A 26,015-nucleotide genomic window follows, 5' to 3' on the forward strand; every position below is an offset into this window, starting at 1 on the left:
TTATTTTTGTATGCAATCGACGGCAAATTTTCTGTTATATCATGAATTACCTAATTAAAAAATTTGTTGGTAAGCGATTTCGTTGGAAGAAAAAGAAAACCATTCATGAACGAGGGCGGCCATGTTGCATGGCTGTGAACTGGACTCCATGCATCTAATGAATATTTTTCAATTAAAATCATCCGCAGAAGTCGGAAAGGACTTAATTTATTTCGATGATTTCGAAAGCTTCATATGGATATTAAGGGTATTCCTTCCTTCCTTTCCTTATGGCTGACTCCTCCAATGAGAAGATGTGCCAGTATTAAGGGTATTAACATCGGCACAATTGACTACTTCATTCACTTCATTACTATGGTTTATGTAATATGCAGTAAAAAAAAAGGTGGATACAAGTCTCCCTATTTGAGTGTTCATCCGGTTTAAAATCGTGGATCTCGAGGGAACACATAAATTCATTCGACTAATCAAAAACGTGGAACTAGTTCGAGAGTCTTGTTCAGGTGGCGCGTCGCAGAGGTCCAGGTTATCACGCATAGTATTATTATATATACTCGACCAATCAAAAACGTGGAACTAGTTCGAGAGTCTTGTTCAGGTGGCGCGTCGCAGAGGTCCAGGTTATCACGCATAGTATTATTATATATACTCGACCAATCAAAAACGTGGAACTAGTTCGAGAGTCTTGTTCAGGTGGCGCGTCGCAGAGGTCCAGGTTATCACGCATAGTATTATTATATATACTCGACCAATCAAAAACGTGGAACTGCTTCGAGGGCCCTCCACTAAGGTGGCACGCCGAAACCAGAGTAAAATTGAGACCATCAAAAACAGGCCCATTGGCTATCTCCCTACTCATCTCTGCTTTATGCACTTCGTTCTATGTAATTCATTGTCAGTGTTCTTGGTAATTCAATAATAACCAATGGTATATTTTACTATCAATTGAGTAAGTTTATATTGCTTCTTAAACGCAATGGCTACGATGGGTGAACCTCTTACCTTAGCAAGGGGTAAAATAATTATTTCATTAAGTTATAAATCAATCTATAGACGTACTCTGATATTTTCATTTTATAAATTTTTCTTAGATGTCAAGAGGTCCATTGAACTACTTGACAAATTGCAAAAGAGTAAGTTTACTTAAGTTTTTATTACAAACGATGATCATGTATAATTTCTTGAATTGTTTACTGTTAAATTAAACTTTTATTAATCTCTCAGGCGGTGAAGTGCCTGCTACTAAATTGGCTGCTCTGCAGAAAGTACTGCAGAGTGATTTTCTCAATGCAGTCAGAGAAGTTTATGAACATGTTTATGAGACTGTTGATATCCAGGTAATATTAAATGAATCTTTATCATGTGTGGTATGCATTCGACTTCCTAATGACTGTCTTTATAGGGCTCACAGGATGTTAGAGCATCAGCAACAGCCAAAGCCACAGTGGCAGCCTTTGCAGCAAGCGAAGGACATGCTCATCCAAGGGTGGTAGAGTTGCCAAAAACTGAAGAGGGACTTGGATTCAATGTTATGGGTGGCAAAGAACAAAATTCTCCTATTTACATCTCAAGAATTATACCTGGTGGAGTTGCAGATAGGCATGGTGGTCTGAAAAGAGGCGATCAGTTACTTTCTGTGAATGGGGTGGTCTGTATTACTTGTAAACAAATGATATATCATGTATTTATATAAAACTAATGCATATTATTTCAGTGCGTGGAGGGCGAGAATCATGAGAAAGCAGTAGAGCTACTGAAACAAGCTCAAAGTTCTGTGAAATTAGTAGTACGCTATACTCCTCGTGTACTTGAAGAAATGGAATTGCGATTTGACAAACAAAGGGCTGCACGTAGGCGTCAACATATGCAGTAAATTCATCTTGACTTGTTTATTGAAATATATTTAAAACCATTTTATTGTTTAAAGTATTCATCTATCAAATTATTAGACAGTTCTTTACCAATTCAATTAAGCGTTTGTAGTTCGTAAGTCTTTGGACATTCTATTGTAATATGTATATTTATTAACGTGTATCAATAAATAAATTCATGTTCATCAAGCTTTTAATATACTTTCCCAGAAAGAATTCTACAGTATGTAAAGTATGTCTTGAGTATCCAAGATATAGATGGCAGTAAATGCACAATCGTTCGCTGAAGATCACCTTTATGAATGTTCCTTTTTCTTTCAGCATCAGTAACGTATGCCGTGTGACAACGTGGTATTGCTGCTTGGTTAGATTGTGCAGAACAAATGTACGGCTGGGCTTTACCAGCTCAACGTTTTCATTTTTCATATTATAAAATCATTAAATTTTTGCCAATTTATTAGTGAATTACAGTTCATCTGAGATATAATGGTTGACTCAAAAAACGACACAGCTGGTAGTGATGGAGCACCACCAAAAACTGCCAAGCAGTTAGAGAAAGAAGCCAAAAAACTTGCGAAACTTGAGAAATTTAAACAGAAGCAGGATAAAAAGGATTCCGCTTCTACGAATAAACCGAAGGAAAAGCTAGAGGTGAAGAACATTATTTTCTTTCATTTACAATTCAATGTCATATTTGATCCATATGATTTGCAACATTATCATTATTATAATAACATTATAATAAGTTTAATATATAGATTGTTTGTTGTGTCTACGAACTCTTTCAAGTACTTACATTTGAGTACCATTTATTTTTATGTCAATATTCAGAACTTTTATCTAGCATCCTCATTTTCTGTACTTAATAGCCATTCTATTGTATAATTATTTTGTCATGATCTACTTTCTACTTCCCCCAGATGTTCTGTTTAACCATTATATCATATACTAATAAAATTATTTTGATAATTATTCCAGAAACTGGAAAAGAAGAAAGAAGTCAAAGAATCTCCGTTGTACACAATCAATACACCAGTAGGGGAGAAGAAAAATGTATCCTGTCCTATGCCTGATGCATATAGTCCAAAATATGTGGAGGCTGCCTGGTATTCTTGGTGGGAGAAACAGGGTTTCTTTAAACCTGAATATGGGGTACAATTAGTATATTTAGCATTCTTTCGAATTTAATGTTTTGTGTTATTGAACCACTGAATTTTTATTTAAGAGAAAAACTATTTCGGAGCCAAATCCAAAGGGTAAATTTGTCATGGTTATTCCACCACCTAATGTAACAGGTGTACTTCATTTGGGACATGCTTTAACTAATGCCGTTGAGGATGCTATTACGAGATGGTAAATTTCATTGCAATTAATCAAACAAAGCAAGTTACAGACTGATACTAGGTATGTAATAATTTATTAGGAATCGCATGAAGGGGCGCACTACTCTCTGGAACCCTGGCTGTGATCATGCGGGCATAGCCACTCAAGTTGTGGTTGAAAAGAAACTTTGGCGTGATGAAAAGAAAACCAGACATGATTTGGGACGTGAGAAATTTATAGAAAAAGTTTGGGATTGGAAAAGAGAGTTAGTATTTATTTATTAAACTGTTATCTTAATGTATTTTATTGAGTCTCAAGTCAATTTATTCTATTTCTTCAGAAAGGGTGATCGAATTTATACCCAATTGAAGAAGCTAGGTGGCTCCTTTGATTGGGACAGAGCTTGTTTCACTATGGATCCAAAGCTCTGTCGTGCAGTCACTGAAGCTTTTGTACGTTTACACGACAGTGGCGATATATACCGTAGTAACCGTTTAGTAAACTGGTCCTGCACCCTCAAAAGTGCAATTTCAGATATTGAGGTAAACGCAGTCAACCATTATTTTAATAAAATTTGTATACTTGTTCTGTTTACTTCATATGTTTCAGGTTGACAAAGTTGAACTACCTGGTAAAACATTGCTCTCCATTCCTGGATATCAAGAAAAGGTTGAATTTGGTATTTTGATATCATTCGCATACGAGGTGGAGGATTCCGACGAGAGGCTCGTTGTGGCTACTACAAGAATAGAGACAATGCTCGGAGATACTGCTATAGCGGTACATCCTAAGGATTCACGTTACACTCATCTTATTGGAAAATTCGTAAGACATCCTTTCTGCAGCAGGAGGATTCCAATAATCGCTGATGAGTTCGTAGAGATGGATTTTGGTACAGGTGCAGTGAAAATAACTCCAGCTCATGATCCTAATGATTATGAAGTTGGAAAGAGACACGATTTGCCTTTTATCACGATATTTGATGAGGATGGTAATATAATTGGTGATTATGGAAAGTTTACTGGGATGAAGAGGTTCCATGCTAGGAAGGCCATTCTCGAAGAATTGACTGCTAAGAACCTTTATATAAAGACGAAAGATAATCCCATGGTTGTCCCTATGTGTAGTCGATCGAAGGACGTGGTTGAACCTCTTATAAAGTCACAGTGGTACATAAAGAGTGATGAAATGGCTGCCAATGCCATAAAAGTTGTAAAGAACAACGAATTGAAGATTATTCCAGATCAGCACAAGAAAACCTGGTTTCATTGGATGGAAGGAATTAGGGATTGGTGTGTTTCTCGACAACTTTGGTGGGGCCACAGAATTCCGGCATATTTTATCACTGTTTCTGATCCATCAGTACCTCCTGGAATGGTATGTTAGTCACTTTGAAACTCAGTATGGAAGCTCCGTACTATATGGGAGTTTGACGGTTTATAAATTCTATCATTTAGGAAATTGATAATAATTATTGGGTCAGTGGAAGGTCTGAACAAGAAGCTAAAGAAAAAGCTGCTGCTAGATTCGAAGTTAGCTTGGATAAGATTTCTCTTCAACAAGATCCAGACGTATTGGACACTTGGTTTTCTTCTGGACTGTTCCCTTTCTCCATATTCGGTTGGCCAGAGGAGGTAAGTGTGTTTACAAATCAATCTCCTGTTTTTATATTCGAAGCTAATTCTGACTTGTGATAATAATTTTACCAGACTGAAGAACTCCAAGCTTTTTATCCTGGCACTCTACTTGAAACTGGCCACGATATCCTCTTCTTTTGGGTTGCACGGATGGTTTTTCTTGGTCAAAAATTACTTGGAAGGTTACCATTTAAGTGAGTATCTGGAAATTGTAGTTCATACCGATTCTATATTAACTTCCAAGAATAATATTATTATTCTTCTCAGGGAAGTTTATCTACATGCAATGGTGCGAGACGCGCACGGTAGAAAAATGAGTAAGTCCCTGGGAAACGTTATCGACCCAATGGACGTTATAAACGGAATATCCTTAGAAGTAATGAAATTCAAATTTTTAAATCCTCGTGTCTACAATTTTATCAATAGGTTAAAAAAGTTAAACTATTCTCGCAGGATTTGCACAAACAACTCCAAGAATCTAATCTAGACCCAAAGGAACTAAGTCACGCAATTAAAGGACAGAAACAAGATTATCCTCAGGGTATCCCAGAGTGTGGTACGGATGCACTTCGATTCGCTCTGTGCGCATACACTAGTCAAGGTCGAGACATAAATCTGGATATTCTTCGCGTTCAGGGCTACAGATTTTTCTGTAACAAGCTTTGGAATGCAACAAAGTTTGCTTTGATGTACCTAGGGGATGGTTTCTCTTATGACAGCGAAAACGAGCAGGTAAGATATCTCACTGTCATTCCTTTGGCGAGCATCTTCGAGGTTTGACAGTTGAGTTATTCTCACGATAGAGTGACAGTGATGAAAAAGCCGTAGAAGTCGTGGGATCAGATAACTGGTATCTGAGCACCCTGAATGAGAATTGCGTCCAGGATGCCCTTGACAGCTATTTAGCAGAGTATCCATATATTGATGGTTATACGGTATCGCAAGCTGACCTTAAAGTCTACAGTGCAATCAGTGCACTGCGTATTGACTTTAATCATCGGCCCCATCTGCGACGCTGGCTGTACCATATTAAGAGCTTTAACGTTCATGAGAAGTCAGTTTTTCGCTCTGAGCACGGACAGATATTGTCACAGTGCACATTTAAACTAACTAGTAGTCATGATGCTGGATTTCAGGTGGGATTTACAGCCCTATTGCATAGCCTTTTTTTTGTAGTCTATCCCCCTAGCCTATAAAATAGTAACGTACATTGTTCATGTCTGCTGGACTGCTATCTGTTAGTTTAATAATTATTCCCAATATTTTATTATTTGCATAGAAGAGAATAACAATTTCATCAGTTAGACAGTAATGGAATTATAATTATAGCTTACTGGAAGCGAATCCAATGTCGATCTCTGGATGCTGTCCAGGTTGAGTTATGCTGTACAAGTATGTGATGATGGGATGGCTCAGTATGATTTCAATGCAGCTACAACAGCTTGCTATAATCTATGGCTTTATGATCTCTGCGACGTATACTTGGTTCGTAGGCATTGGCTATGCCATGAATATTACGTTTTTCGTTTTGAAATATTTCACTAAATTACTGTATTCTGTAGGAACATCTGAAACCTGTATTCCAAACTGGAAGCGAGGACAGCAAACAAGCAGCTCGTAGAGTCTTGTTCAAGACTCTGGATGTTGGTCTCAGATTACTGAGTCCATTCATGCCATTTATCACTGAAGAACTTTACCAACGTTTACCACGTACCAAGCTAGTGTATCCCAGCATTTGTGTTAGTCCCTATCCAGAGGTGACAGAGGTAACTGTAGCTGATTTTTTTTTACATCGAACAAGATCTGATGGACTTTGACTAAAGAGTAATGACTATTCATCTTATACAGTGTCCCTGGAGAAATATGGAAATAGAAGCAGACATGGAATTTATCCAGAAACTAACGAAGAGTGTCAGATCAGCAAGAGCTACGTACAATTTACCGAACAAAACAAAAACCGAAGCCTTTTTGACCTGCAGCGATCCTAGCCTTGAACAAAGGCTCATCAAGTTTCTGGATATCATTGGAACACTGGGATACTCTATTGTCCAATTTGGCAATCCACCTCCAGGTTGCGTTATCCTGACAATATCTGATAAAGTTTTGGTGCATCTTTTGCTCAAGGTATATTAAAAAAAAAAAAATTTAGTAGAGCTTAGAAAGGGAAGAAGCAGAAACTATTGAGATACTTTATTATATGTTCAGGGGTTGGTGGATCCAGAGAAGGAGTTGGAAAAATTGGAAAAGAAGAACGAATATCTGGTAGGCACAATAAATAAATTAAAGCAAGCGATGGTAGCCTCTGATTACAGTATTAAAGTACCTGCCGATGTACAAGCAAGTAATCAAGAGAAACTTGTAAATAGCGAAGGAGAACTAGAAAGGCTTTGCGAAGCAATGGAGGCTCTACGTACGATGCAATAATTATAATTGAAAAATTCCTTTAGGTATCAAGAATTTATGTAAAACACACTTCACATATTTATTAATAATAATATCATTTTGAATATATCATACGGTTTCGAATGATTGTTATTGTTAATCACCTACAAAGGAAGGATGCTTGGTTGATTGTGTGATAGACACATATACGATTCATCTCTGGTAAATTTATTTAATTAATTCATTTATTTCATTATTAAATTACTTGTGCTATTTGAGCAGTTACTATACAAAAGACCACGGTTTTACGGATACATTAGGCGAAATTAGGATCTCTTTCTTTTTTTTTTACTATGCTTTTAGTTGGAAATTATGATTAATCGTTATCTTTAGCACTATACAACTGAGTATTTTTCCTGCCAGCAGTATTAAAAGATGTAATGATTATCTGTGATGTCTTCTGTTTACCGTCTTTCCAAGCGTAAATAAAAAAATTGAATGTAAGACGACAAAGAGAGAAAGGGATAGAAGAATGAAAAAAGTAATACAGTTAATGAAGAAATTTCTTAGCTGTTGTTTTTGAAGCAAAAATCGCCAATGTATCGGACTCGCGTTCTCTTCAATTAAACAATAACAAGAATTTAAACAAACGAACAGAAGCCGCAACGTTTCCATATCAAAGGTGGCAATATGCGCTCAAGTGCTATATGGAATGAGAATAATAATTTGTCTTTTGTTGCTGTTAATTGTTTGTCACTTATTCCTTGTCCCTGAATTATTTACAAGAGGACAAAATTGATCTTAAACGAACGAACAAAGAGGAAAAAAGACAGGAAAACAATATAAATCACATTCCCTGACTTCTTCCTGCTATCTTCTTCTGAAGTTTAAAGATACGCGAGCTCATGACAATGCCACTGAGCTGTGCGTTCGATAAATTCTCAATATTTATATATATAAATAATAACAAATATATAATTCTTGTATATACAATTAGTGCTTCGATATGCAAAACGTAGCCGCTTTATTAAGGCAGGACTCTTCATTTTCCCATTGTTTCACCGATTCTCGAGATTTATCTTATTTATCATCCATAATTTATCATTCTACTCGAACTTGGTCCAATTATGTTGCGACTTGACGGCGGTAGGATTGGGCGACGAGCCAAATGCACTAGCAATACTGTTACCGGCATCCTGACTAGGGATATCCTGATGATAGCTCGGCTTCCTGCTGGTGGATGCTGAGGATAAGGGGGGGGTAGCCGTCGCACCATTTTGCAAAGTGAATTTCCCAAAATCCAAGCCGTATTCTTGAAGCAGATCAAAATCCCCGAGTTTCTCTGCCAAAGAGGATGATGTGTTCATTTGATTATCCATTTCCCCACTGGATTTCTGTTTCTGTTGCTGAGGCAGAAAGTAAGGATAGAGCGGATTGCTTAGACCCTCGCCCATCTGTGGTAGTTGGAGCGATTGATGAGTTGTTTGCTGATGTTCCTGCTTTCCACTGTTATACCTGAATGATTTTGCCAACAGCGGATCAAAATCATCGTCGCTATTCGTAGAGTCTAATCTAATTAGATCCTGCATCTCCGAGGATGACTCCTGGAAATACGTATAACGTGGATCCTTTTTGAAGATGAGACTTTTGTAAGCAATTATAGCTCCTAGTGGCATTCAATTTACTTATGCTCATGTTACACACTGTGTTATTGATGCTGGGATGCTTCTAACTCTAAACAGTGCGACACTCAAATAAGCTAAACATATATTAGTAATGCTACATTGAAATAGACTGTAATTTTACAGATCCAGGTACAATTCATTTTACAGGCGTACATACAGGGATGATACTAATTTTCGTTTACTTTCAGTACTCATTGATAAGAGCTTGACACTGTTATGCTGTATGATAACACAGTGTACTTGAATTACTAGAATGCACTATTAAGTGATAAATGGGGAATCAAAAAAGACAGAATGGGAGATATAGAGAAACGAAGAAAAAAAATAATGATTGCATGTACGAATAAATAATGAATGAGAATGTTTACCTTAGCATGTGCAGAGTAGTGGCGAGTATTTTTTAAGGGAAGGAGTGGTTGAGTTGCTAGAGGCAGCTTTGGGTTTATGGAATGAAATAGAGGACTCTGAGGATGGATAGAATTCAAAATTTTACTCGTGTCAAAGGGATCACCGACATTATCCTCGACATCCTCTTCCTGAGGATTTAGACATCTGTCCAGTAAACTACTACCGCTCCAGCTGCTAGAGGTAAGAAGATTCCTTTCTACAATAGGAGGAGCTCCTTCTACAGGTTCATAGCGAATATTGTCAGATTCCACCCTGAGACTACTAATGGATTTCTCTGAGGTATTGAAGTATATTTGAGTACCAAATGGATTTGTGGGATTAACAAACTCATGAGAACTGGTGGGTCCCACATTTTTAACTTCCTCAAAATTGATTAATGGTTTCTTTAAGGAAGAATTTCCTGGGAATATTGTACTAGCATCGGGTATTACGTTCTTTTTATGCGTAAGATCCTCAGAAATGTCTAATAAATTTTCAGTTGGAGTACTGATCAACCTAGCTGATTTTTCATTGCCTGCTGGCAAACCTGTACTGCTCGAAGAAGAGTCTAATGTCGAACATAATGAGGTATGGGATATTTCTGAAGGATTTGCGGTATTGGTTGTATGTAGAGGACCGTGCCGCAAGCGCCCACTCCATGCAGACCTCAAGCTGTCTAAACTGCGCACTGGTTTCAACTGAAAGTTTTATGCACATCACGCTGTCACTTGGTCTAGTATATGCAAATGGTGCATTTTCAGTTAAATATTACCATTGTTACTCATACTAATTTCTTACTTATATCATGTGTCAAAAGGTCTCCTTACTACAACTTCTATAGTAATCAGTTTTTTTTTAAATTGGACATTTCCTTTGAAAAGGATTAACTATGACATGACATGCATAGCTTAGGGCTTAGTGCTTCCTAACATTGTCCAATGGAATTTCTTACTTGCTGCATGCCCTACCTTTATTTTGATTTGTCAATGAAAGTAAAAAGTAAATGTTTTTGAGCTTCTCAAATGATCATTCTCATAATACATATACCCCTAATCAAACCATTCAATAAAAGCTGATGCGATATTACGGTGCACTTAGATGAAACACTTTGGGTAATAGACATTAAAGCGTACACACAACAAGGACGATAATTTATAGGCGAATTCTTATTTGTTTTCTTCCCAAAGAATTTTGTTAACTCTTCCCAAAGCGAGTGATATTGTTTACACATTGATGGAGAATCATGAGCCTAATAGATTCTCAGAGATACGTTCAGTGAATGTTTTTTGGATGAATTTCTTATGATACTTACCGTTCTATCCACTGGAGGTGTGTTTGGAAATATGACATCACGTAGTTCATGCATTAGGTCAATATCTAGACGTTCTGGAGGTGAATCCGTATCTTCTGGTGAACTTGGACTTAATGGTGAATATTGTTTTCTACTGTAAAGTAGAAAAGTATTTATTATTTCTACTTTGTTGGTTTGCAAAACTGATATTCGGGTGCAAATTTTATTTGGGACATTTTAGAGTATTATCTGCTATAATATGGAAAAAACTTAGGACGTTACCTGGTTTCTGGTACTGCACTATTCCTTAGTCTAAGTTCCTTGCGATAACTTGTAGCAGCTGTAAAACCAGTAGGCGGTTTAGATGGCGAACTAAACGTAGCTGGTCGTCTATCTAACGTGGGTGAACTCGGTGCTGATCTCGGTTGTTGATATCGCATATTGTTCTCATTTCTGCTTGAGCGTCCTTATAAAGAAGGATGAATAAAAGGAAGAAAAGTTTGAATATTAACCGTATAAAACAGTTTTATAGTGCGTATATTATTACGTTAAAAATACAAATCTCAAAATACCTTTCCATTTAATTCCCTTGTAAACCGAACGCATATCCTTGCCTTTATCTTTTACCTGTAATTTTAATATATAGTGACATAAATCAATGATGAAGTATCTATTAAGAGGGAACCGTAGTCCATTTTTCATATGTTAAGAATCAAATGGACAAAGCTTTAAAACGGAAAATTTCCCTACCGTAAACTCTTATAATAGAAGTACTGTCACTTAACTGATCAGCTTCATTCAAAGCATTCCGATAAAATCTCGGTCCTTGCGTAGCCCAATTTTTCGATTAATCTTCAGAAAATATGTAAAACGCTGTCAAATATAGCCACTGAAAAGTAGGTGAAGATGATTGCGGTCGAAACATTACTGTTCTTCTCTAGACACTTTAGATATTGTTTCCACGAAGTTGATAAATAAACACAAAAAAAGGGCGACATAAGGACCGAAAAGTATGTACAAGGAAAATCCTTGTATCGCTCCAAACTATGAACACGCAGTCAATCTGAAGATTGTACGCTACTACGAAATCTAGGTGTTAAATAACAAATTTTCCTCGTCCAAAAACAGCGCTAATTGTAACACGCGACGGCACTAGTCCCAATGTGCGCGGGCCACTGTTAGTGTTTATGCACATCAATTGAAAATTTCCACATTAATCCACATGTCTGAAGGCATGAAACCAATCAAGGATCAAGAAGAAAAATCCACATGTCATTACGTTCATTTAACCTTAATTTCGAGTCTCTAGTCTTGAAAGCAGATTTTAAGTCCTGTACCGAAAAGTGTAAAGGAAATGTTTTTACTTCCACGTATTAGACCGTTGAACACCACTACGGAGCGAAATCTTACAAGCGTGCAAAAATGCGTGAGTTCCACAACTCGCCATAACGCGGGGCAACAATTGTCACGTCGCAGATCAGCAAGCATTACGGTTCCCTCTTAATCCTCCAAGGAAAGCTATAAAGCTTACCGACTTCACTGCAGATTTGACTGCTGGATTTGCCTGCAACGACAAAATATAAAGCGCTGTATGTATGTTTTACAAATAAGAAGCTTATACAGGGGAATGGCCATCAATTCCAGGAGGTGGAGAGTAATTGCATAATATTTTGATCTGGATGCTAATTAAGAATCTTACCTTATCCTTGACGCTGCGAAAAAATGCAGAACCCTCCTTCTTCATCGTGTATGTCCATTCGCGATATTGTTGCCTAAATTTACTGCCAGACTTGTCGGAATAATTACAAGCTTCCATTTCAAACTCGTCTGAGAAACCAAGGCCGGAATTAAGCATGTGTAGTCTCTCTTCTATAAACTGGAAGATCATATTTTATTTTATTATTGTGAAAAAGTGTGATATAAATTGTTTCATGTTCCTATTGATAAATACATTCTACGACTTATTTACCTGCTGGAAGATCTGTAGCTCCAACATCTTTCTCAAAAATGGCTGCATCGATGATGGTCTGTTTTCAACAAAGGCATCCTGATCGAATGTTATCCTCTCGCCCTGCTGAAGAGTAAGAGCTTCTCTGTAACCAGCTGTTAGTTGTACCAAGGCTCTTAGAAAAGCTCTTGACACTCCGTCGCCCAGTAAACTTGGTCTGTTCCGTAAAGCTCTTCTTAAATTCGTTACCTACAATAAAAATTGAAAACTTCTCAACGTCGTTGGTAAAGTATACATTAGGAGTCATTTATCAGCCCAACAGTTCCATAGGTATTTATAAGATCATAAGATGTTATGGGTTCTATAAGCATCGCACAGATGTTGTAGAAAAGTTCTTGGAACTTTTGTGGTACATATATGTGTAGCTCAAATAGTACAAACCACATCCTGGGGTAAAGATTCTAAATCTTGAAATGGTGACTCGATGCTGTTATTATCAGCATCCAGAATAACGACTTCTCCTAAATCGGTTTTACGCACCCGCTGAAAGTCGAATTTTTATATGAATAATAGAGTTCATAGAGCAATTACTTCAAGGTGTCAATATATGCATAATTTATATTCAATCGGTTTCTATTTACGTACCATCTTAATTTCCTATTGTTAAAGCATGAGCAAGAAATAGAGGATTGAGAGGATGCGATTCGATTTTGCTAATGACAATACCTGAAGAATCGGAGCGGGTACTCCGATGAGAAATGGCATTGGGGCCAAGAGATAATCCATAAGAGCCAAGGGTAGTACTGGTATATAAATATGTTGCCAAATCATTGGGTATATCAAAGCGTTACAAGCTTGTACGCATGCGCTCAATCTCGAGAGTTTCTTCGAGGTGAAAATAATGCGTCTTTCATAAAGCATCGAAGAGAATATCATCATCATGTTGTGAGAATCAACAGCACTGTAATATTCTGTTAGATTTCTCTGTAAATAAGGTCAAAGATGAATTTAAAAAAATGCTTATACTCTTCTTATGACATTTCTGGCTTACGTTTTCCGGTATACTAGGTAATTGAAACTGCTTTGGACTTTGGCAGACGAATACCTAAAATAAGAATTTACATTATGTCCTTAAGTTTTTCATGTACAGTTTCCCGTAATAATAGTACACGACATACAATATTTGGATCTGGAGATGGAATTGCTATGGAAGCACCAGGAAGCGGGACTCCGCTCTTGTAAACGTCACCAAGGAATTTCCATAGGTCGCCGTCGCCACCAATTGTTGTTAAAGTTGCTATGTGATTCAGTAGCCTGCATTAATTAGGATCAATTATCATCTTGTTCATCCATTTAACTATGCAAGAATGATCAAGTCTTAATGTAGAACAATGCTAACTTGTAGAAGGTCTCGTGCCATGGTAAAGCACTCAGAACTACCAGAGCTGTTTCAGTTTTAGGATCATGTCTGCAGAATCCAAATGTCCATTTAGAATCTATACTCGTCAAGACAAACGAGAAATGTTGCACTACAATACTATGATAAAAGAAAAAATTAGAACAAGTTTGGATAATTAGTATAATTATATTGAATAATCCTTATGTATACTGACTTTTCAAATTCACAAGGGTATGCAAATTTTGGAACAGATTTGAGTATCTCATGATCAGAGAAGGCCTCTGGAAATTTCTGAAGTAACCAAGCTTCTCGATCACCCACAGGAGCAGCCACTTCGCAGAAACATTCGAATAGCTGCTTCACATTCTCCCTGTAATGAAAACGAATTTCTTAATGACATGTCAATGAAACCTCTTGATAATATGTAACCAGAATGGAACAAAGTTTCATTCAAGGCCTTTAATTATCCTTGATGCACAGGCAATGTAATAACTAAATCATATTCACGTGACTCTTCTACCTATACTGACAACAGCCAGTGAATGCGGATTTGTAATAAAAATAAGGATGGTTCTTGTTGGCATAAAACTTGCCTCAATCTGGAGCCCATTATAAATGATTAGAAGAAAAATAAATGTTGCCGACAATGATTTTGTGCCTCTATCATTTTACTACTTGACGGCAATGCGTCTCTAATTGTTTCATGTAAATATTTTATAATTATCACACACGGTCCATCTGATCATTCTTTGACACTTCATCCGTAGACATTTCTCTGACTAATCGCACTTTTGTGTTGAAGTAGGGTTTACGACAGCGTGTTCCTAAATCACTGGCCGGTTCGCCCAACATGGAAACACTTGTACATCTAGAGGCGTATTTCATTCTAGAGCTTCTAGTTGGCTAAAGGCAAGTTTCTAATGAATTTCTAGTTGTTCAAAGATACTGAAGGATACCTTCCAGGGACATCATCTTCAGGGTTTAGATCTCTAGTTCATTAAAAAAATTAATCTGCTTTAAAATTTAACACTCTTTGATTTTAAGGTAAATAGCAAGGCAAATTTGTCCATTGTTTAGGTATTAAAACAAACTATACAATTTTATCCCTTAAAGTAGTTTATCCTGATATACGGTTCTATATTTCTTCATTCCAATTTAAGATATAAATCTTCTACGCAATCAAGTCAATAATGAAGAATCAGCGATACTTTATGTATTTGAATACCGATGTTAGAGAGCTTTTGAAAAGCATAAGGAATAAAAAAAAGTAAAGATGAAGTATCTAAGCAAAACAAATTATGCAAAATATTCTACGTAATCAATACATAAAGAGCATTTTGAACGTAAATGCCAAAACAGTGAGTTTAAGAGAAATGACCGGCGATACATTTCTCTGTTTAGTGTACCTAGTCTAGTCGAAGATATGCTGTGAGTGGGACAAATGAGATTATTAGCGGGAACACTATTTCACTGTTCGGCCGAAGCTTTACAGTAAAACCAAGTAAAAGTGTGCAGAACTGGATTTTATTTATCTACAGCTCTGTTTAGTACAATTTATTGTATTGCTATCATTTGACAGTCTGCCGTATTGTGTTGCGTGATGTCACCGACTCATATGTGGCGATATCGCTGAAAAACAATATTATCGAATTCTAATTCTGGTAGTGAGGTCCCTTTAAACGATGGAAGTGTTTTTAAGCTGTAAATGCTTTCTGAACTGGACCCTTTTGTGTGTTATTGCTGCTCATCAAGTTTCCACAGCTGCTATTGAACCTAAGGATACATACCAGAGTCTCACTGATTCTCAGGGTTTTTATAATAAAGATGATCATGTTTTTGTACTTAACGCGGCAAATTTCAAGTCCAATATTTATGGAAGCAAGAGTTCCTGGTTAGTGGAATTCTATAACAGTTGGTGTGGATTCTGTCGTCGATTTGCCCCAACATGGAAGGAGCTTGCACAAGATATTCTAGGTACGATATGGTGTTAGCTGTCAATTGTATCATAGAATTTTTGAAAGGTTATAGCAAATTTTATGGGTTTTAGGTTTAGACAATACCTTTAACTTTGCATACTGTTTTTTTAGCATGGAAAGACATTGTGGTTGTGGCAGCTATAGATTGTGCTGACGATGACAATAATCCTATCTGTAGAGAGTATGAAGTGATGCATTATCCTATGTTAAAATTTTTCTCTGTGAATGCAAGACTGGGATCATTTGGAATTGAGATTGACAAAGGCAAAGATATGGAAAAGCTTAGGCAAAATGTAATAGATCAATTGGAAAAAGAGCAGCAAGAAGGACGTGGTCTTACCTGGCCAAATATTACTCCTTACAGGTAAAGTAAAAGATGTATTAACTTATTGCATATATACATTGCTTTGTATTTACATTATTTTTTATGCAATCAAGGGGTATGGAAACTTCACAACTATGGAAATCTGTACGACAGAGTGTACAATACAGCTTTCTTATATTTGAGACTGCAGATTCTTTCCTTGGTACGGAAGTTATATTGGACATGCATCGTGTGAATAAGATACATATTCGCAGTGTAACATCAGACAATGAACCTCTGTGCATACTGCATAAAATTATAAAATTTCCAACCCTGCTTGTCCTAAGTCGAAATAATACTAGTAAAATAATCAATGTTAGGACACCAACTAGAGAGGGTTTCAGACATGCCATTAAAGAATATATGCTCTCTCAAGGCATAAGTATAGAACTGCAAAAGACTCCTGAGAGGTCCATGGAATCACCAGGTCTTCAAACTTTGGATGTTCATAAGAAACTAGATGAAGTGGACATAAAACATCCAATAAAAGTATACGGTGACGTGCTTTTCCAGCTCGATCTGGAAACAGTCCTCAGGTACTCTTTAAACCATGAAATAACATTGACAAAGCTAATCGAGGGTGAGAAAATGCAAGCTCTTAAAAGTTACGTGAACGTCCTAGCCAAGTACTTTCCGCTGCGGCGTAGTGGGGTTGTCTTTTTAGACGTGATTCGCGATATTCTAGTTGAGAAAGAAAGTCTTTTAGGTAAAGAGTTCATTCAGATAATACGTTCAACAGAAGAGGAGATGTTTCCGGTGTATTCAGGTCCTCAGGAATGGATAGCATGCAAAGGAAGTACGAATAATTACAGGGGTTATCCTTGTGGGTTGTGGATAATGTTTCACATGCTGAGTGTCAATTCAGCGATACAGAATAAGGGCAACGCACAACATGACCCGACGGAAGTGCTTCGAGCTATGCATGGATACATAAAGAATTTCTTTGGATGTGCAGATTGCTCAGAGCACTTCCAGGAGATGGCAGCGAGAAATAAGATATTCGACGTGAAAACCGCCAACGAAAGTATCCTCTGGTTATGGAAATCACATAACGAAGTGAATAACAGATTGGCTGGGGATGAAACCGAAGATCCATATCATAAAAAAATTCAATATCCATCTCAGGAATACTGTAGCTCTTGTAGACATGCTAATGGTTCTTGGAATGAGAATGAAGTTCTGAGTTATCTCAACAAGAAGTACAGCTATTCAGGTATTAACTACTATGGATCGGATGGCAAATCAGATGAACTTCCCAAAGAAAAAATAGAAATACGTCAAGAACGTTTGGCTCAAGAAAAATATGTGCCGCAGCGTAAACTTGGTTGGGATTTCACTATATTTGATATAAGTATCTGTGTAGTTCTATATGTTGTATCGGCTGCCATCCTGGTTTTGGTATGCATAAAGTTTGCTGTTAAAAGGACATACAGGAAGAAAGTTTATGTGTATAATCATCTGGGAAAAGTGTAATTTTATGGTTAATTTAATTACATGACATGAGGAATACCAGGACAGTAAGTGGTTGATAGTGTGAACATGGTTGTTTGATAAGAACTATAAATATTAATACTGTATATAAAGAAAAGGATTTTAACATACTATATATCTGTTAAGTGTATGCTAAGTTGAATCAATAATTCACTGTATGTATATTTGATTTACTGACAGATTTAATTGATCGATTTACATCTAGGCTGCTTTATACTTTCACAATATGTAAGACCTCTGATAGAGAACTTTGCTTTGATGCGTAACAATTACATATGCAAATTCACTAGCAAGTTTAATTATATTTGATGTTATTAAAATTCAGGATTATTCTGTCAAAATTGGCTTGCAGAGATCTTGAGGTATAGCATGTAGTTGAATGGAGTGAGACGTAAATGAATAATAAGACTACAAAGACTATTGTTATAAATTATTCCTATTCCGTGTAATATTCATTTCTTGGGATAGATTCGATAATTGTAATAAAATATAACGGATTGTGTTATTATATATACATATATTTATACCAAGATCCTGGTCGTTATCATGAAAACGTAACCAGCATTCTATTCTGTCCAATTTTTTTGTGGGAAAATTTAATAGAGAAACCATACTATGTCTCAATGTACCCAGGGTTCACAAGATGTATCTATGGAAACGGATCACGAGTTTTATTAGGCAGCAAGAGACAGAACGGAAACAAGTACTTTCAGGATAATACAACGATAGTACTACAAAAATGTCGGGATCATACGAAAGAGTGATAGTGCGTCATAAAATATGGCCAAAGACAATTGGAGATTTTTTGTCTATGACATTTATATTAATAATAGTGCCATTGATATATTGGTTTGAACTCTGGATTGTGTTGCCAACCCTATACATTTTCGGTAGCCCTTTTTACCTGGGACACTTTGTTTTAGGCAATTTCATGATGCTTAATATCGTTGGAAACTTTACATACACTGTTCTCTGTGATACTAGTACTCGGCGAACAATTGTACCAATGAAAACAGATATTAAAAGTGGATGGAGACTGTGTGCTTTATGCGAAACAATGTCACCTCCTCGCTCTTGGCATTGCACCACGTGCGATATTTGTATTCTCAAACGAGACCATCACTGTATATTCACTGGATGCTGCGTGGGACACTTCAATCATCGATACTTCCTCATGTTTGTCTTTTACCTCTTTGCTGCGACAGTCTATGCATTTTATTTTAACAATGTGTTTATCTGGAGCAGGATCAACTTTGAATTTCCCATGTCCATTATTAAGATTGTATTTCCATTGGCCATATTTATCTTTGGCTTTGATGGTTCTTTAGAACAGTTCTATTTGCTGCTTTACATTGTTTCTACAGTGGGTATGCTTTTTACTGGAGTACTTTGTGTATATCACTTTCACCTGGTGTTCATTGGTGCTGTTGCCAATGAGAGGAGTAAAAAAAATTACTCGTATAACTTGGGGTGGAAACAAAACATTAAAGAGGTGTTTGGGGACAGGTGGTACCTTGCATTGTTTGTACCTTATGTGAATTCCAAATTGCCACATGATGGTATCACATGGGACACACCAGAAAGTTCGAAAGAAAATTATGAGAAGAATAGATGATTGGCACATTATTTATGTCAAAGACTGCTTAATGTTTAAAAATATGGATTACAAAATTTCTGTTTTGAATGAAATACTTTTTGTGAGATAAATTGCATTTATTAATAAGATATATGTAAAAAATTTATGAATAAATATGAATAGGTAGAGTGTGATGCAAAGTAGATCACATTTCATAAATTCTATATCCTTATATGAAATGGAGTATTTGTTTAAATAAACTAATTAAGAATTTTTTTTAAAGAGTATATATCCCGCCGTGAAATTAGTTAAACAGCTACATCACCGTTTCCCGCTTGGGACAAATATACTTTATTCAGTGCCTGAAGTTCTTTGAAGTAATTGGGCTGGCCTGTATGCCATTCATGTCAAACTGTTTCTTAACGAGTCCTTTTCTACAACGTATTGCTAATATAAATGGCTTCTCCAGCGCCAAAATCACCTGAACAATCTGAAAAAAACAGAAAATACGACCGCCAGCTAAGGTATTCTGTTGATTTTATCATAACTAAAGAGGTTATGCAGCCGGCTATTATTTACTTAATTATTTTCCGAATATTGCATCTTTTAATTTCTTTTAGATTATGGGGTGATCACGGCCAAGCATCTTTAGAAGGTGCACATGTGTGTTTAATAAATGCTACTGGTTTGGGTACTGAAATACTGAAATCTTTAGTTCTGCCTGGTATTGGAGCTTTCACAATAGTTGATGGTAAAAAGATCACAGACGAAGATATTGGAGCAAAGTAGGTGAAAATGGTTTGATCATAATTATCATAGAAGAATATTATGCTTTTGCCCCATAATTACTAAATATATTTGCTCAAGCTTTTTCTTAGATAGTGAAAGCATCAGTAAGTCCAGAGCACAGGTAGCCACTCAAATGTTATTAGAATTAAATCCTGATGTTAGAGGTGATTATGTGGATGAAGGACCAGAACAGATTCTATCTAATAGTCCAGACTTTTTCAATAATTTTGCAGTCGTTGTCGCAACAGCCTTGCCAGAAAAGTATGTTTGTAAGAGGAATTTATACTATATGAGCCAAAACAATTTGATCTACTACATCTTAAATATTTAATTTCAGAGCAATAATTTTACTATCAAAAAAATTATGGGAATTAGATATTCCCCTAATAATATGTCGGAGCTTAGGCTTCGTGGCTCATATTCGTGTTCAAGTAAGAGAGCACACAGTGATAGAAACACATCCTGATAATGAGAATCCTGATCTACGTCTGGATAAGCCATTCGAATCTTTGAAAAAGCACATGGACTCTATTAACCTTGAAGAAATGGACCTTAAGGACCACTCTCATCTGCCATACTCAATAATTTTATACAAATATCTGGACAAGTGGGTAACGGAACATGGTGATCTACCTAAGAATTACAAAGAGAAGCAGGAGCTTCGCGAGTCTATAAGATCAGGAATCAGAATAGACGAACATGGAATTCCCATTGACGAGGAAAATTTTGAGGAAGCGATGAGGGCAGTAAACACCTGCGTTTCGAGAACAACAGTCCCATCGGGAGTCATGGAAGTTTTAAATGACGATCGCTGCATCAATTTGACAGCTAAGAGCAGTTCCTTCTGGATAATCGCCAAAGCAATAAGGGATTTTATGGAGAATGAGGGTCTTGGTCTGCTACCTTTGAAAGGCGCTGTACCAGATATGACTGCAGATACAGAAAAATACATAGCCCTACAACAGATTTATCACAAACAAGCGGTAGCCGATGCTGAAGCTGTTTGGCGTCGCACTCTTCAATTATTAAGACAATTAGGTAGATCATCGGATTCCATATCTGAGAAAGACGTAAAATTATTTTGCAGATATGCGGGGGACATACACGTAGAACGTGGAAGTTGCATAGCGGATGAATATGATTCAAAAACGACAAACGCTAATGAAATAGGTAATTTTTACGTTAGTATAAAGTTTATGAATTTCATTCTAATTAATGTTGTTCGAATTTTAGCACAAAGCTTGGAAAATCCGGAAAGCATGATGGTATATTACGTTGTGTTAAGGGGTGTCGAAAAGTTCCAGGCTGAATATAATTCCTATCCCGGTGAATTTGACGACCATGTTGAGCCTGATATAGTAAAATTAAAGGTGTGTAAATTCAGGCATTTGCAATGTTCATTTTAATCCAATTTGTGAATCCTTTGCTATTCAGTCTACTTTTGTTACTTTTTCAGAGTTGCATATCGAAATTATTAGGGGAATGGGGATGCGGTCCTTTGGCGAAGGACGATTACGTTCATGAATTCTGTCGTTATGGAGGATCAGAATTACATTCTGTCTCTGCATTTTTAGGAGGACTTGCTGCTCAAGAAACTATCAAATTCATTACAAATCAATACAAACCCATCCACAATACGTTTATCTACGATGCTGTCACATCGAACTCTGCTACATTTGCATTCTAATCAATCACAAATTATTTGATAAATTCAGGACTGTCTTTATTAAATGAATTATAATGAAATATAATCCTGTTGTTTATCAATTCTGTTTTTTATCTTACGGACCAATTTAATTATTATTAGTATTGGTGAGGTACGTATTTTATCGTATTTCTTAAGCTAAATTGGATTGATTGTTGATTTGACGTAATTGAAAAGTTCATTTGCATCACCAAAATGTGTCGAAGGGAATTGACATGGTGAATACCTTGTAGAGTAAGTGAGTTTCTTAATCGCCTGGATTTTTTAAGCAACTATCGACGACCTCGCCCTCGTCCACGTCCTCCGCGACCGCCTCGAGCGCCACGACCTCCGCGACCTCTTCCTCTTGCAGCACCTAAAATTTAATAGAAAAAAATTCTTTCATTAATTATAGAACATTTCATTGTAAATCCTTTTAAAGCTGTAGCATTTCTACTGACCACGCGCGGCTTCCTTCTTTTTGGCTTTAGCTTTTGGTGTGTCATCGATAAGCAATGTTTCTAATGGCAGTGGTTCAGGTAAAATGTAGTATCGAATATTATTTCCTCTCAAACTTAAGGTATCCAATTGTACTGGATCCCTATTCTTTATTGTCATTTTGACGGTCTTTAGATGTGTGTTCATTGCTACATCAACACCTAGAATAAGAAATACATTTTAATTTTTGACATTATGGAAAGCTATTGCATCGACAGTGTATCAGTTAATATTAACAAACCTGTAATTGTTCCTTGTACTTGGGTACCATTTTTCAGCTCTATCGTCACTGTCTCATGACTGAGCTTCATCAGGAATCTAAAATAAATGATCAGATCTCTCAAAAAATGTTGATACATAAACGAAAGCATTGTAATTATATAGGTTAGACAGTGTGCTTCAAAAGGTATTTTCATGACTACTTTGGCGCGGATATATATTTTTTCATAGAGAATTTGATCATTTGATCATCTTCAAAATTCATGTATTTTACATACCTTACTAGCTTCATATTGTCGGTAATGTAATGAATTAAACCACAGTAAACCGGCAAAATATCATAACTTTGTCGTTTCACTTTCGAGCGCGTTGCGCGATTCGGGTAGTATCGGTCATAGTCGGAACACTTCGGCTATTCACAGATTGGCGTCTCGACGTGATCGCTATAAAAACTTCTACAGCACCGTCCAAATCTAAAATATAACTTATTTTCCCCTCATATTAAACTTTATTTTATTACTATATGCACATATCTTTTAATTAGTGATGCGTATAAAAATGATCAAAATTCCAATACAGTAAACAGTAATACAACAACAATAATTGTTAGTGAATTTCTATGGAATGAAATCATTTTATTAGTACGTTAATGTGATGAGTTATAATGGTTATTAAAGAATATTCTAATTCATAGTTCACCCTTTTTTTATGTAATATTATTAGAAGCTTAGATAACGGATGACCAACGTTAATTAATTTAATGCTCGTTAACAGTTTGATAAGTTGTTGCACTTTTGTAATGACGAGTCTGCCTGGCTCGCGAGAGCGCCTTTTCCCAAGGGAGACGGACAGAGGCATTTTTTAATTCAGGCAATTAAATTTGTTCTAATTAAGCGAATAATTACTTTACCCAGAAATATAATGACGATTTGTGGATCTCAGGTGAGGAAAATTAAAAATAATAACGGTAACTCCATTCCTACGTCCATGACCATAATACAGGTTCTTTCTTCTGAGCCAATAGTTATCTAGAAACGCGATATTTTGAAATAGTGCATTAGATGAAAGAAATAGTTTATTTTGATATATCGTAAGGTAAAAAATCGGATTGTTAATGAAAATGTTTAAAACAAAGGAAACCCATGTTCAGAAATATTTAACAAAGAAAGATAATAAAAAGAAAAATATACGGTTGAATTTAAAGTTGTAAAGGCAGGTTACGATGGCGCCATCGGTGAGAAAGCGACGAAGCTTCCGCAGGATAGTAGCGACAGAGAGCGAGATATTCCAATATGGCGACCGTTGTGATGTCTGCACGAGTCAGTGTGTCGGAAATGTATTGAAACCCGGTTCTAAATCGCGGCGACCGCTCGACGTTTCGCAGATAGGTTGGTAGGAGAAGTCAGGTCCATAATTACGGGATAATCGAGTAGAATACGACGGAGCTCGAGGTACTACGGAGTATTGAAGAAAACTTGAGAGAATAAGTGTCGGCAGATCATAGCGGTGCACTCCTCTTTCCTTTCTAGTTGACCATAAGCTTCTCTAAAGGATTCACAGCGAATATTAACATAGTATGCCCGTGTTTAATCACTAGTACTTGTCACAGTTGATTCAATGCATCCCAAGAGACCTCGAACTCTGTCTATCCTCCAAACTACCCTGTTCGACAGATGAAATAATCGTGGCCCTTCTTATGTATCGCGTATGGGATTAAGATTTCCGTATTTGCATGCGTGGTGTGTTTTATTGTTGGGATGCATGGCTCTTAATTTATTAACGGAGCAAATCGTGAGAATGTCTCTCGTGAGTGCTTGAGCATCAAGAGAGAAGATGCGTGCGTATCAAGTCCTGAGGATCCACATAGGGAAGGCCACAGCATCGTCTGGACCAATTGTCAATCATCCTAGAGAACTTCGTGTCATGAAGAATGAAGTTGTCACTGTCGTAGGAAATCGTCAGACTTATGCGGTGAGTTATTTGTGATAAAATATCAGTAAAAGTATTCTGTGATTTACCATTATGACAACAGAGATACGATTAAATTACACGTTCTGTCATTATAACACATTACTGACAGTAGGTCCTATCGTTTATGAATACCTTTGACAGTTGAACTGTCACTAGAATTAATGAATAAACATTTCTTTGATTTGCAGTGACTGATTTACTTATTAAAACAAATGCTGCTTCGAAAATATGTTTCACGTAGAATGTCGAAAAGGCATCACATCATTGGTAAACACCACTACCTTTCCGTGTTCCCGAAGCTCCATTTGGTTGGTGACGAAAATGCTTCTGTTATCTGGACATTATATATACGTATATAATAATGCATCAAGGTGCTATCTAGCTGGTGGTATATCAATCAAGATGATATCGAAAAAGAATCACAGGAGAATAACTATACTCCCCGCTATTCGGTATAAAATTGTCACGTACTCTTGGTTTACTTGAGTGTGCGTGTTATTCTATTGTTTTTATCAGGGTGCTGCAATACCTTCTCCCACTCTCTCACTGCGGAATGTCTCACACGTGTGTATCCTCACATACACGTAACACAGGCTGCGGATAGGAGAGTCGGATCCACTTTCTCTCTCTTTCTCTCTCAGACCATTTTATCTCAACTCTGTTTCCTCGTCCGTTTCTTTTATCAGTTATAAACCGCTCTGTTATATGCTCACGGTGTGTAACTGCGTCGTCGAACTGATAAGAAACAGTTTGACGTCATTAGAAAGATGTCTTCTTAGGTTGAGCGTCGTATTAAAAAAAACAGCGGTATACATATATGCTGATGTATCTGTTATTTTTTTCCTATATGAAACCGATACTTGTTTACTGTTAATAATGATAAGAGCGATATATCGTATACGTGTCTGCGTAATTATCACAATTAGTAGCAATGCAGGATACTTTGAATCTACTGTACTAATAAGCTCTTCACACTGTGCAAACTGGACAAGATATAACAGATGGGACATGAGAGTTCAGTGATATGAGAATAGTTTGGATATTTTTGGATGAAAAACATCCGTAAACCGGGAGTTTTCGCCTGTATACATTTTTGCCAATCCCGTTACACATATCCACGTGGAGATGACTCCATGTCAAAATCTACTTTCTCCCAGTAGACTCTCACATGTGCATTCGCACGTGCTCATTTGCTTATCTCTAGAGAATTCAATGAATCTCGTTTTCCAGGTATCCATTGGCTCCTTTATACTTGGATTGTATTCCTGGAACTACATTACACTCATACGCACCTCTATCCACACGTGGTCATGCTCCTCTGTTATTGGAATTCAATGAATTCCTTTCTCTAGGTACCTTATTCGATCCTTTTACGCTCATTCATCTTTGTCATCTTTCACCAGCATGGAATTAAATGTCCCTTATCAGCTGACTACGAGATATTGCCCTGATACCGATATCCGATGAAGTCTTCAATCGAGTTCCATTGTACAGTCAGGATAAATTATCGAGGAAAATTAATCG

At 36.7% G+C, this 26,015-nt stretch overlaps 7 protein-coding genes across 18 annotated transcripts; 5 read left to right on the plus strand and 2 right to left on the minus strand.

Annotated features, from left to right (window-relative positions):
• The first annotated feature begins 800 nt into the window (after positions 1-800).
• Positions 801-2,007, plus strand: LOC107270355 (protein lin-7 homolog C). The gene is made up of 5 exons (XM_015745294.2): positions 801-1,013; positions 1,092-1,133; positions 1,225-1,337; positions 1,403-1,648; positions 1,715-2,007. The coding sequence occupies exons 1-5, from the start codon at positions 977-979 to the stop codon at positions 1,871-1,873; spliced, it is 597 nt and encodes a 198-aa protein (XP_015600780.1). The 5' UTR covers positions 801-976; the 3' UTR covers positions 1,874-2,007.
• A 141-nt stretch (positions 2,008-2,148) lies between these two features.
• Positions 2,149-7,357, plus strand: LOC107270352 (valine--tRNA ligase). 4 transcript variants are annotated; one of them, XM_015745287.2, is made up of 16 exons: positions 2,149-2,256; positions 2,333-2,522; positions 2,850-3,023; positions 3,097-3,224; positions 3,295-3,459; positions 3,535-3,736; positions 3,804-4,571; positions 4,652-4,828; positions 4,904-5,025; positions 5,099-5,207; positions 5,285-5,563; positions 5,635-5,967; positions 6,161-6,316; positions 6,394-6,597; positions 6,680-6,955; positions 7,037-7,255. In XM_015745287.2, exons 2-16 carry the CDS (start codon positions 2,358-2,360, stop codon positions 7,253-7,255), a joined length of 3,477 nt encoding a protein of 1,158 aa, XP_015600773.1. In that variant the 5' UTR covers positions 2,149-2,256; positions 2,333-2,357. The 4 variants fall into 4 exon arrangements, with proteins under 4 accessions (XP_015600773.1, XP_015600774.1, XP_015600772.1 ...); XM_015745288.2 differs by having other exon boundaries at positions 2,155-2,256; positions 2,343-2,522; XM_015745286.2 differs by lacking the exon at positions 2,149-2,256 and having other exon boundaries at positions 2,358-2,522; positions 7,037-7,357.
• Positions 7,358-7,425: 68 nt separating this feature from the next.
• On the minus strand, positions 7,426-14,756 carry LOC107270354 (DENN domain-containing protein 1A). 5 transcript variants are annotated; one of them, XM_015745290.2, is made up of 16 exons: positions 14,517-14,756; positions 14,138-14,293; positions 13,924-14,061; positions 13,703-13,838; positions 13,576-13,629; positions 13,251-13,508; positions 13,170-13,181; positions 12,966-13,067; positions 12,546-12,773; positions 12,276-12,452; positions 12,108-12,140; positions 11,149-11,203; positions 10,859-11,042; positions 10,598-10,730; positions 9,267-9,983; positions 7,426-8,817 (listed from the first exon to the last, which is right to left on the minus strand). In XM_015745290.2, exons 1-16 carry the CDS (start codon positions 14,531-14,533, stop codon positions 8,320-8,322), a joined length of 2,898 nt encoding a protein of 965 aa, XP_015600776.1. In that variant the 5' UTR covers positions 14,534-14,756; the 3' UTR covers positions 7,426-8,319. The 5 variants fall into 5 exon arrangements, with proteins under 5 accessions (XP_015600776.1, XP_024943487.1, XP_024943488.1 ...); XM_025087719.1 differs by having other exon boundaries at positions 14,431-14,756; XM_025087720.1 differs by lacking the exon at positions 13,170-13,181 and having other exon boundaries at positions 14,431-14,756.
• Positions 14,757-14,872: 116 nt separating this feature from the next.
• Positions 14,873-18,174, plus strand: LOC107270348 (sulfhydryl oxidase 2). 2 transcript variants are annotated; one of them, XM_025087724.1, is made up of 4 exons: positions 14,873-14,967; positions 15,325-15,897; positions 16,011-16,263; positions 16,338-18,174. In XM_025087724.1, exons 2-4 carry the CDS (start codon positions 15,606-15,608, stop codon positions 17,734-17,736), a joined length of 1,944 nt encoding a protein of 647 aa, XP_024943492.1. In that variant the 5' UTR covers positions 14,873-14,967; positions 15,325-15,605; the 3' UTR covers positions 17,737-18,174. The 2 variants fall into 2 exon arrangements, with proteins under 2 accessions (XP_024943492.1, XP_024943491.1); XM_025087723.1 differs by lacking the exon at positions 14,873-14,967 and adding an exon at positions 15,022-15,190.
• Positions 18,175-18,325: 151 nt separating this feature from the next.
• LOC107270350 (probable palmitoyltransferase ZDHHC24) lies at positions 18,326-19,533 on the plus strand. The gene is made up of 2 exons (XM_015745284.2): positions 18,326-18,603; positions 18,678-19,533. The coding sequence occupies exon 2, from the start codon at positions 18,686-18,688 to the stop codon at positions 19,367-19,369; it is 684 nt and encodes a 227-aa protein (XP_015600770.1). The 5' UTR covers positions 18,326-18,603; positions 18,678-18,685; the 3' UTR covers positions 19,370-19,533.
• Positions 19,534-19,561: 28 nt separating this feature from the next.
• Positions 19,562-21,870, plus strand: LOC107270349 (NEDD8-activating enzyme E1 regulatory subunit). Of its 4 annotated transcripts, none has more exons than XM_015745282.2 (6): positions 19,562-19,854; positions 19,951-20,115; positions 20,198-20,380; positions 20,457-21,289; positions 21,353-21,489; positions 21,576-21,870. In XM_015745282.2, the coding sequence occupies exons 1-6, from the start codon at positions 19,787-19,789 to the stop codon at positions 21,804-21,806; spliced, it is 1,617 nt and encodes a 538-aa protein (XP_015600768.1). In that variant the 5' UTR covers positions 19,562-19,786; the 3' UTR covers positions 21,807-21,870. The 4 variants fall into 4 exon arrangements, with proteins under 4 accessions (XP_015600768.1, XP_024943494.1, XP_015600769.1 ...); XM_025087726.1 differs by having other exon boundaries at positions 19,590-19,854; positions 19,951-20,119; XM_015745283.2 differs by having other exon boundaries at positions 19,591-19,854; positions 20,209-20,380.
• Positions 21,871-21,916: 46 nt separating this feature from the next.
• LOC107270351 (probable small nuclear ribonucleoprotein Sm D1) lies at positions 21,917-22,986 on the minus strand. The gene is made up of 4 exons (XM_015745285.2): positions 22,799-22,986; positions 22,543-22,619; positions 22,265-22,462; positions 21,917-22,179 (listed from the first exon to the last, which is right to left on the minus strand). The coding sequence occupies exons 1-4, from the start codon at positions 22,810-22,812 to the stop codon at positions 22,097-22,099; spliced, it is 372 nt and encodes a 123-aa protein (XP_015600771.1). The 5' UTR covers positions 22,813-22,986; the 3' UTR covers positions 21,917-22,096.
• Between the last annotated feature and the right edge of the window lie 3,029 nt (positions 22,987-26,015).

The sequence above is a fragment of the Cephus cinctus genome, unplaced genomic scaffold, assembly GCF_000341935.2.
Source record: "Cephus cinctus unplaced genomic scaffold, Ccin1 Ccin1_scaffold0729, whole genome shotgun sequence".
NCBI classification, from domain to species: Eukaryota; Metazoa; Arthropoda; class Insecta; order Hymenoptera; family Cephidae; genus Cephus; species Cephus cinctus.

What these genes read in the sequence shown, in the direction of transcription:
- LOC107270354 (XM_025087719.1), bottom strand. Translation starts at nt 14,507, where the DNA reads ATGCCAACAAGAACCATCCTTATTTTTATTACAAATCCGCATTCACTG. An exon ending in TGGCACGAGACCTTCTACAA is followed by an intron (nt 13,839 to 13,923) that starts GTTAGCATTGTT and finishes TAATTAATGCAG; the next exon opens with GCTACTGAATCACATAGCAA. An exon ending in AGCTACAGATCTTCCAGCAG is followed by an intron (nt 12,453 to 12,545) that starts GTAAATAAGTCG and finishes ATGATCTTCCAG; the next exon opens with TTTATAGAAGAGAGACTACA.
- LOC107270352 (XM_015745287.2), top strand. Translation starts at nt 2,358, where the DNA reads ATGGTTGACTCAAAAAACGACACAGCTGGTAGTGATGGAGCACCACCA. An exon ending in AACCGAAGGAAAAGCTAGAG is followed by an intron (nt 2,523 to 2,849) that starts GTGAAGAACATT and finishes TAATTATTCCAG; the next exon opens with AAACTGGAAAAGAAGAAAGA. An exon ending in GAGGATGCTATTACGAGATG is followed by an intron (nt 3,225 to 3,294) that starts GTAAATTTCATT and finishes ATAATTTATTAG; the next exon opens with GAATCGCATGAAGGGGCGCA.
- LOC107270355 (XM_015745294.2), top strand. Translation starts at nt 977, where the DNA reads ATGGCTACGATGGGTGAACCTCTTACCTTAGCAAGGG. An exon ending in ACTTGACAAATTGCAAAAGA is followed by an intron (nt 1,134 to 1,224) that starts GTAAGTTTACTT and finishes TTAATCTCTCAG; the next exon opens with GCGGTGAAGTGCCTGCTACT. An exon ending in TACTTTCTGTGAATGGGGTG is followed by an intron (nt 1,649 to 1,714) that starts GTCTGTATTACT and finishes ATATTATTTCAG; the next exon opens with TGCGTGGAGGGCGAGAATCA.
- LOC107270350 (XM_015745284.2), top strand. Translation starts at nt 18,686, where the DNA reads ATGATGCTTAATATCGTTGGAAACTTTACATACACTGTTCTCTGTGAT.
- LOC107270351 (XM_015745285.2), bottom strand. An exon ending in AGTACAAGGAACAATTACAG is followed by an intron (nt 22,463 to 22,542) that starts GTTTGTTAATAT and finishes TTCTTATTCTAG; the next exon opens with GTGTTGATGTAGCAATGAAC. An exon ending in AAAGAAGGAAGCCGCGCGTG is followed by an intron (nt 22,180 to 22,264) that starts GTCAGTAGAAAT and finishes ATTAAATTTTAG; the next exon opens with GTGCTGCAAGAGGAAGAGGT.
- LOC107270349 (XM_015745282.2), top strand. Translation starts at nt 19,787, where the DNA reads ATGGCTTCTCCAGCGCCAAAATCACCTGAACAATCTGAAAAAAACAGA. An exon ending in GCAACAGCCTTGCCAGAAAA is followed by an intron (nt 20,381 to 20,456) that starts GTATGTTTGTAA and finishes ATTTAATTTCAG; the next exon opens with AGCAATAATTTTACTATCAA. An exon ending in GACAAACGCTAATGAAATAG is followed by an intron (nt 21,290 to 21,352) that starts GTAATTTTTACG and finishes TTCGAATTTTAG; the next exon opens with CACAAAGCTTGGAAAATCCG.
- LOC107270348 (XM_025087724.1), top strand. Translation starts at nt 15,606, where the DNA reads ATGGAAGTGTTTTTAAGCTGTAAATGCTTTCTGAACTGGACCCTTTTG. An exon ending in GCTTGCACAAGATATTCTAG is followed by an intron (nt 15,898 to 16,010) that starts GTACGATATGGT and finishes CTGTTTTTTTAG; the next exon opens with CATGGAAAGACATTGTGGTT. An exon ending in CCAAATATTACTCCTTACAG is followed by an intron (nt 16,264 to 16,337) that starts GTAAAGTAAAAG and finishes TATGCAATCAAG; the next exon opens with GGGTATGGAAACTTCACAAC.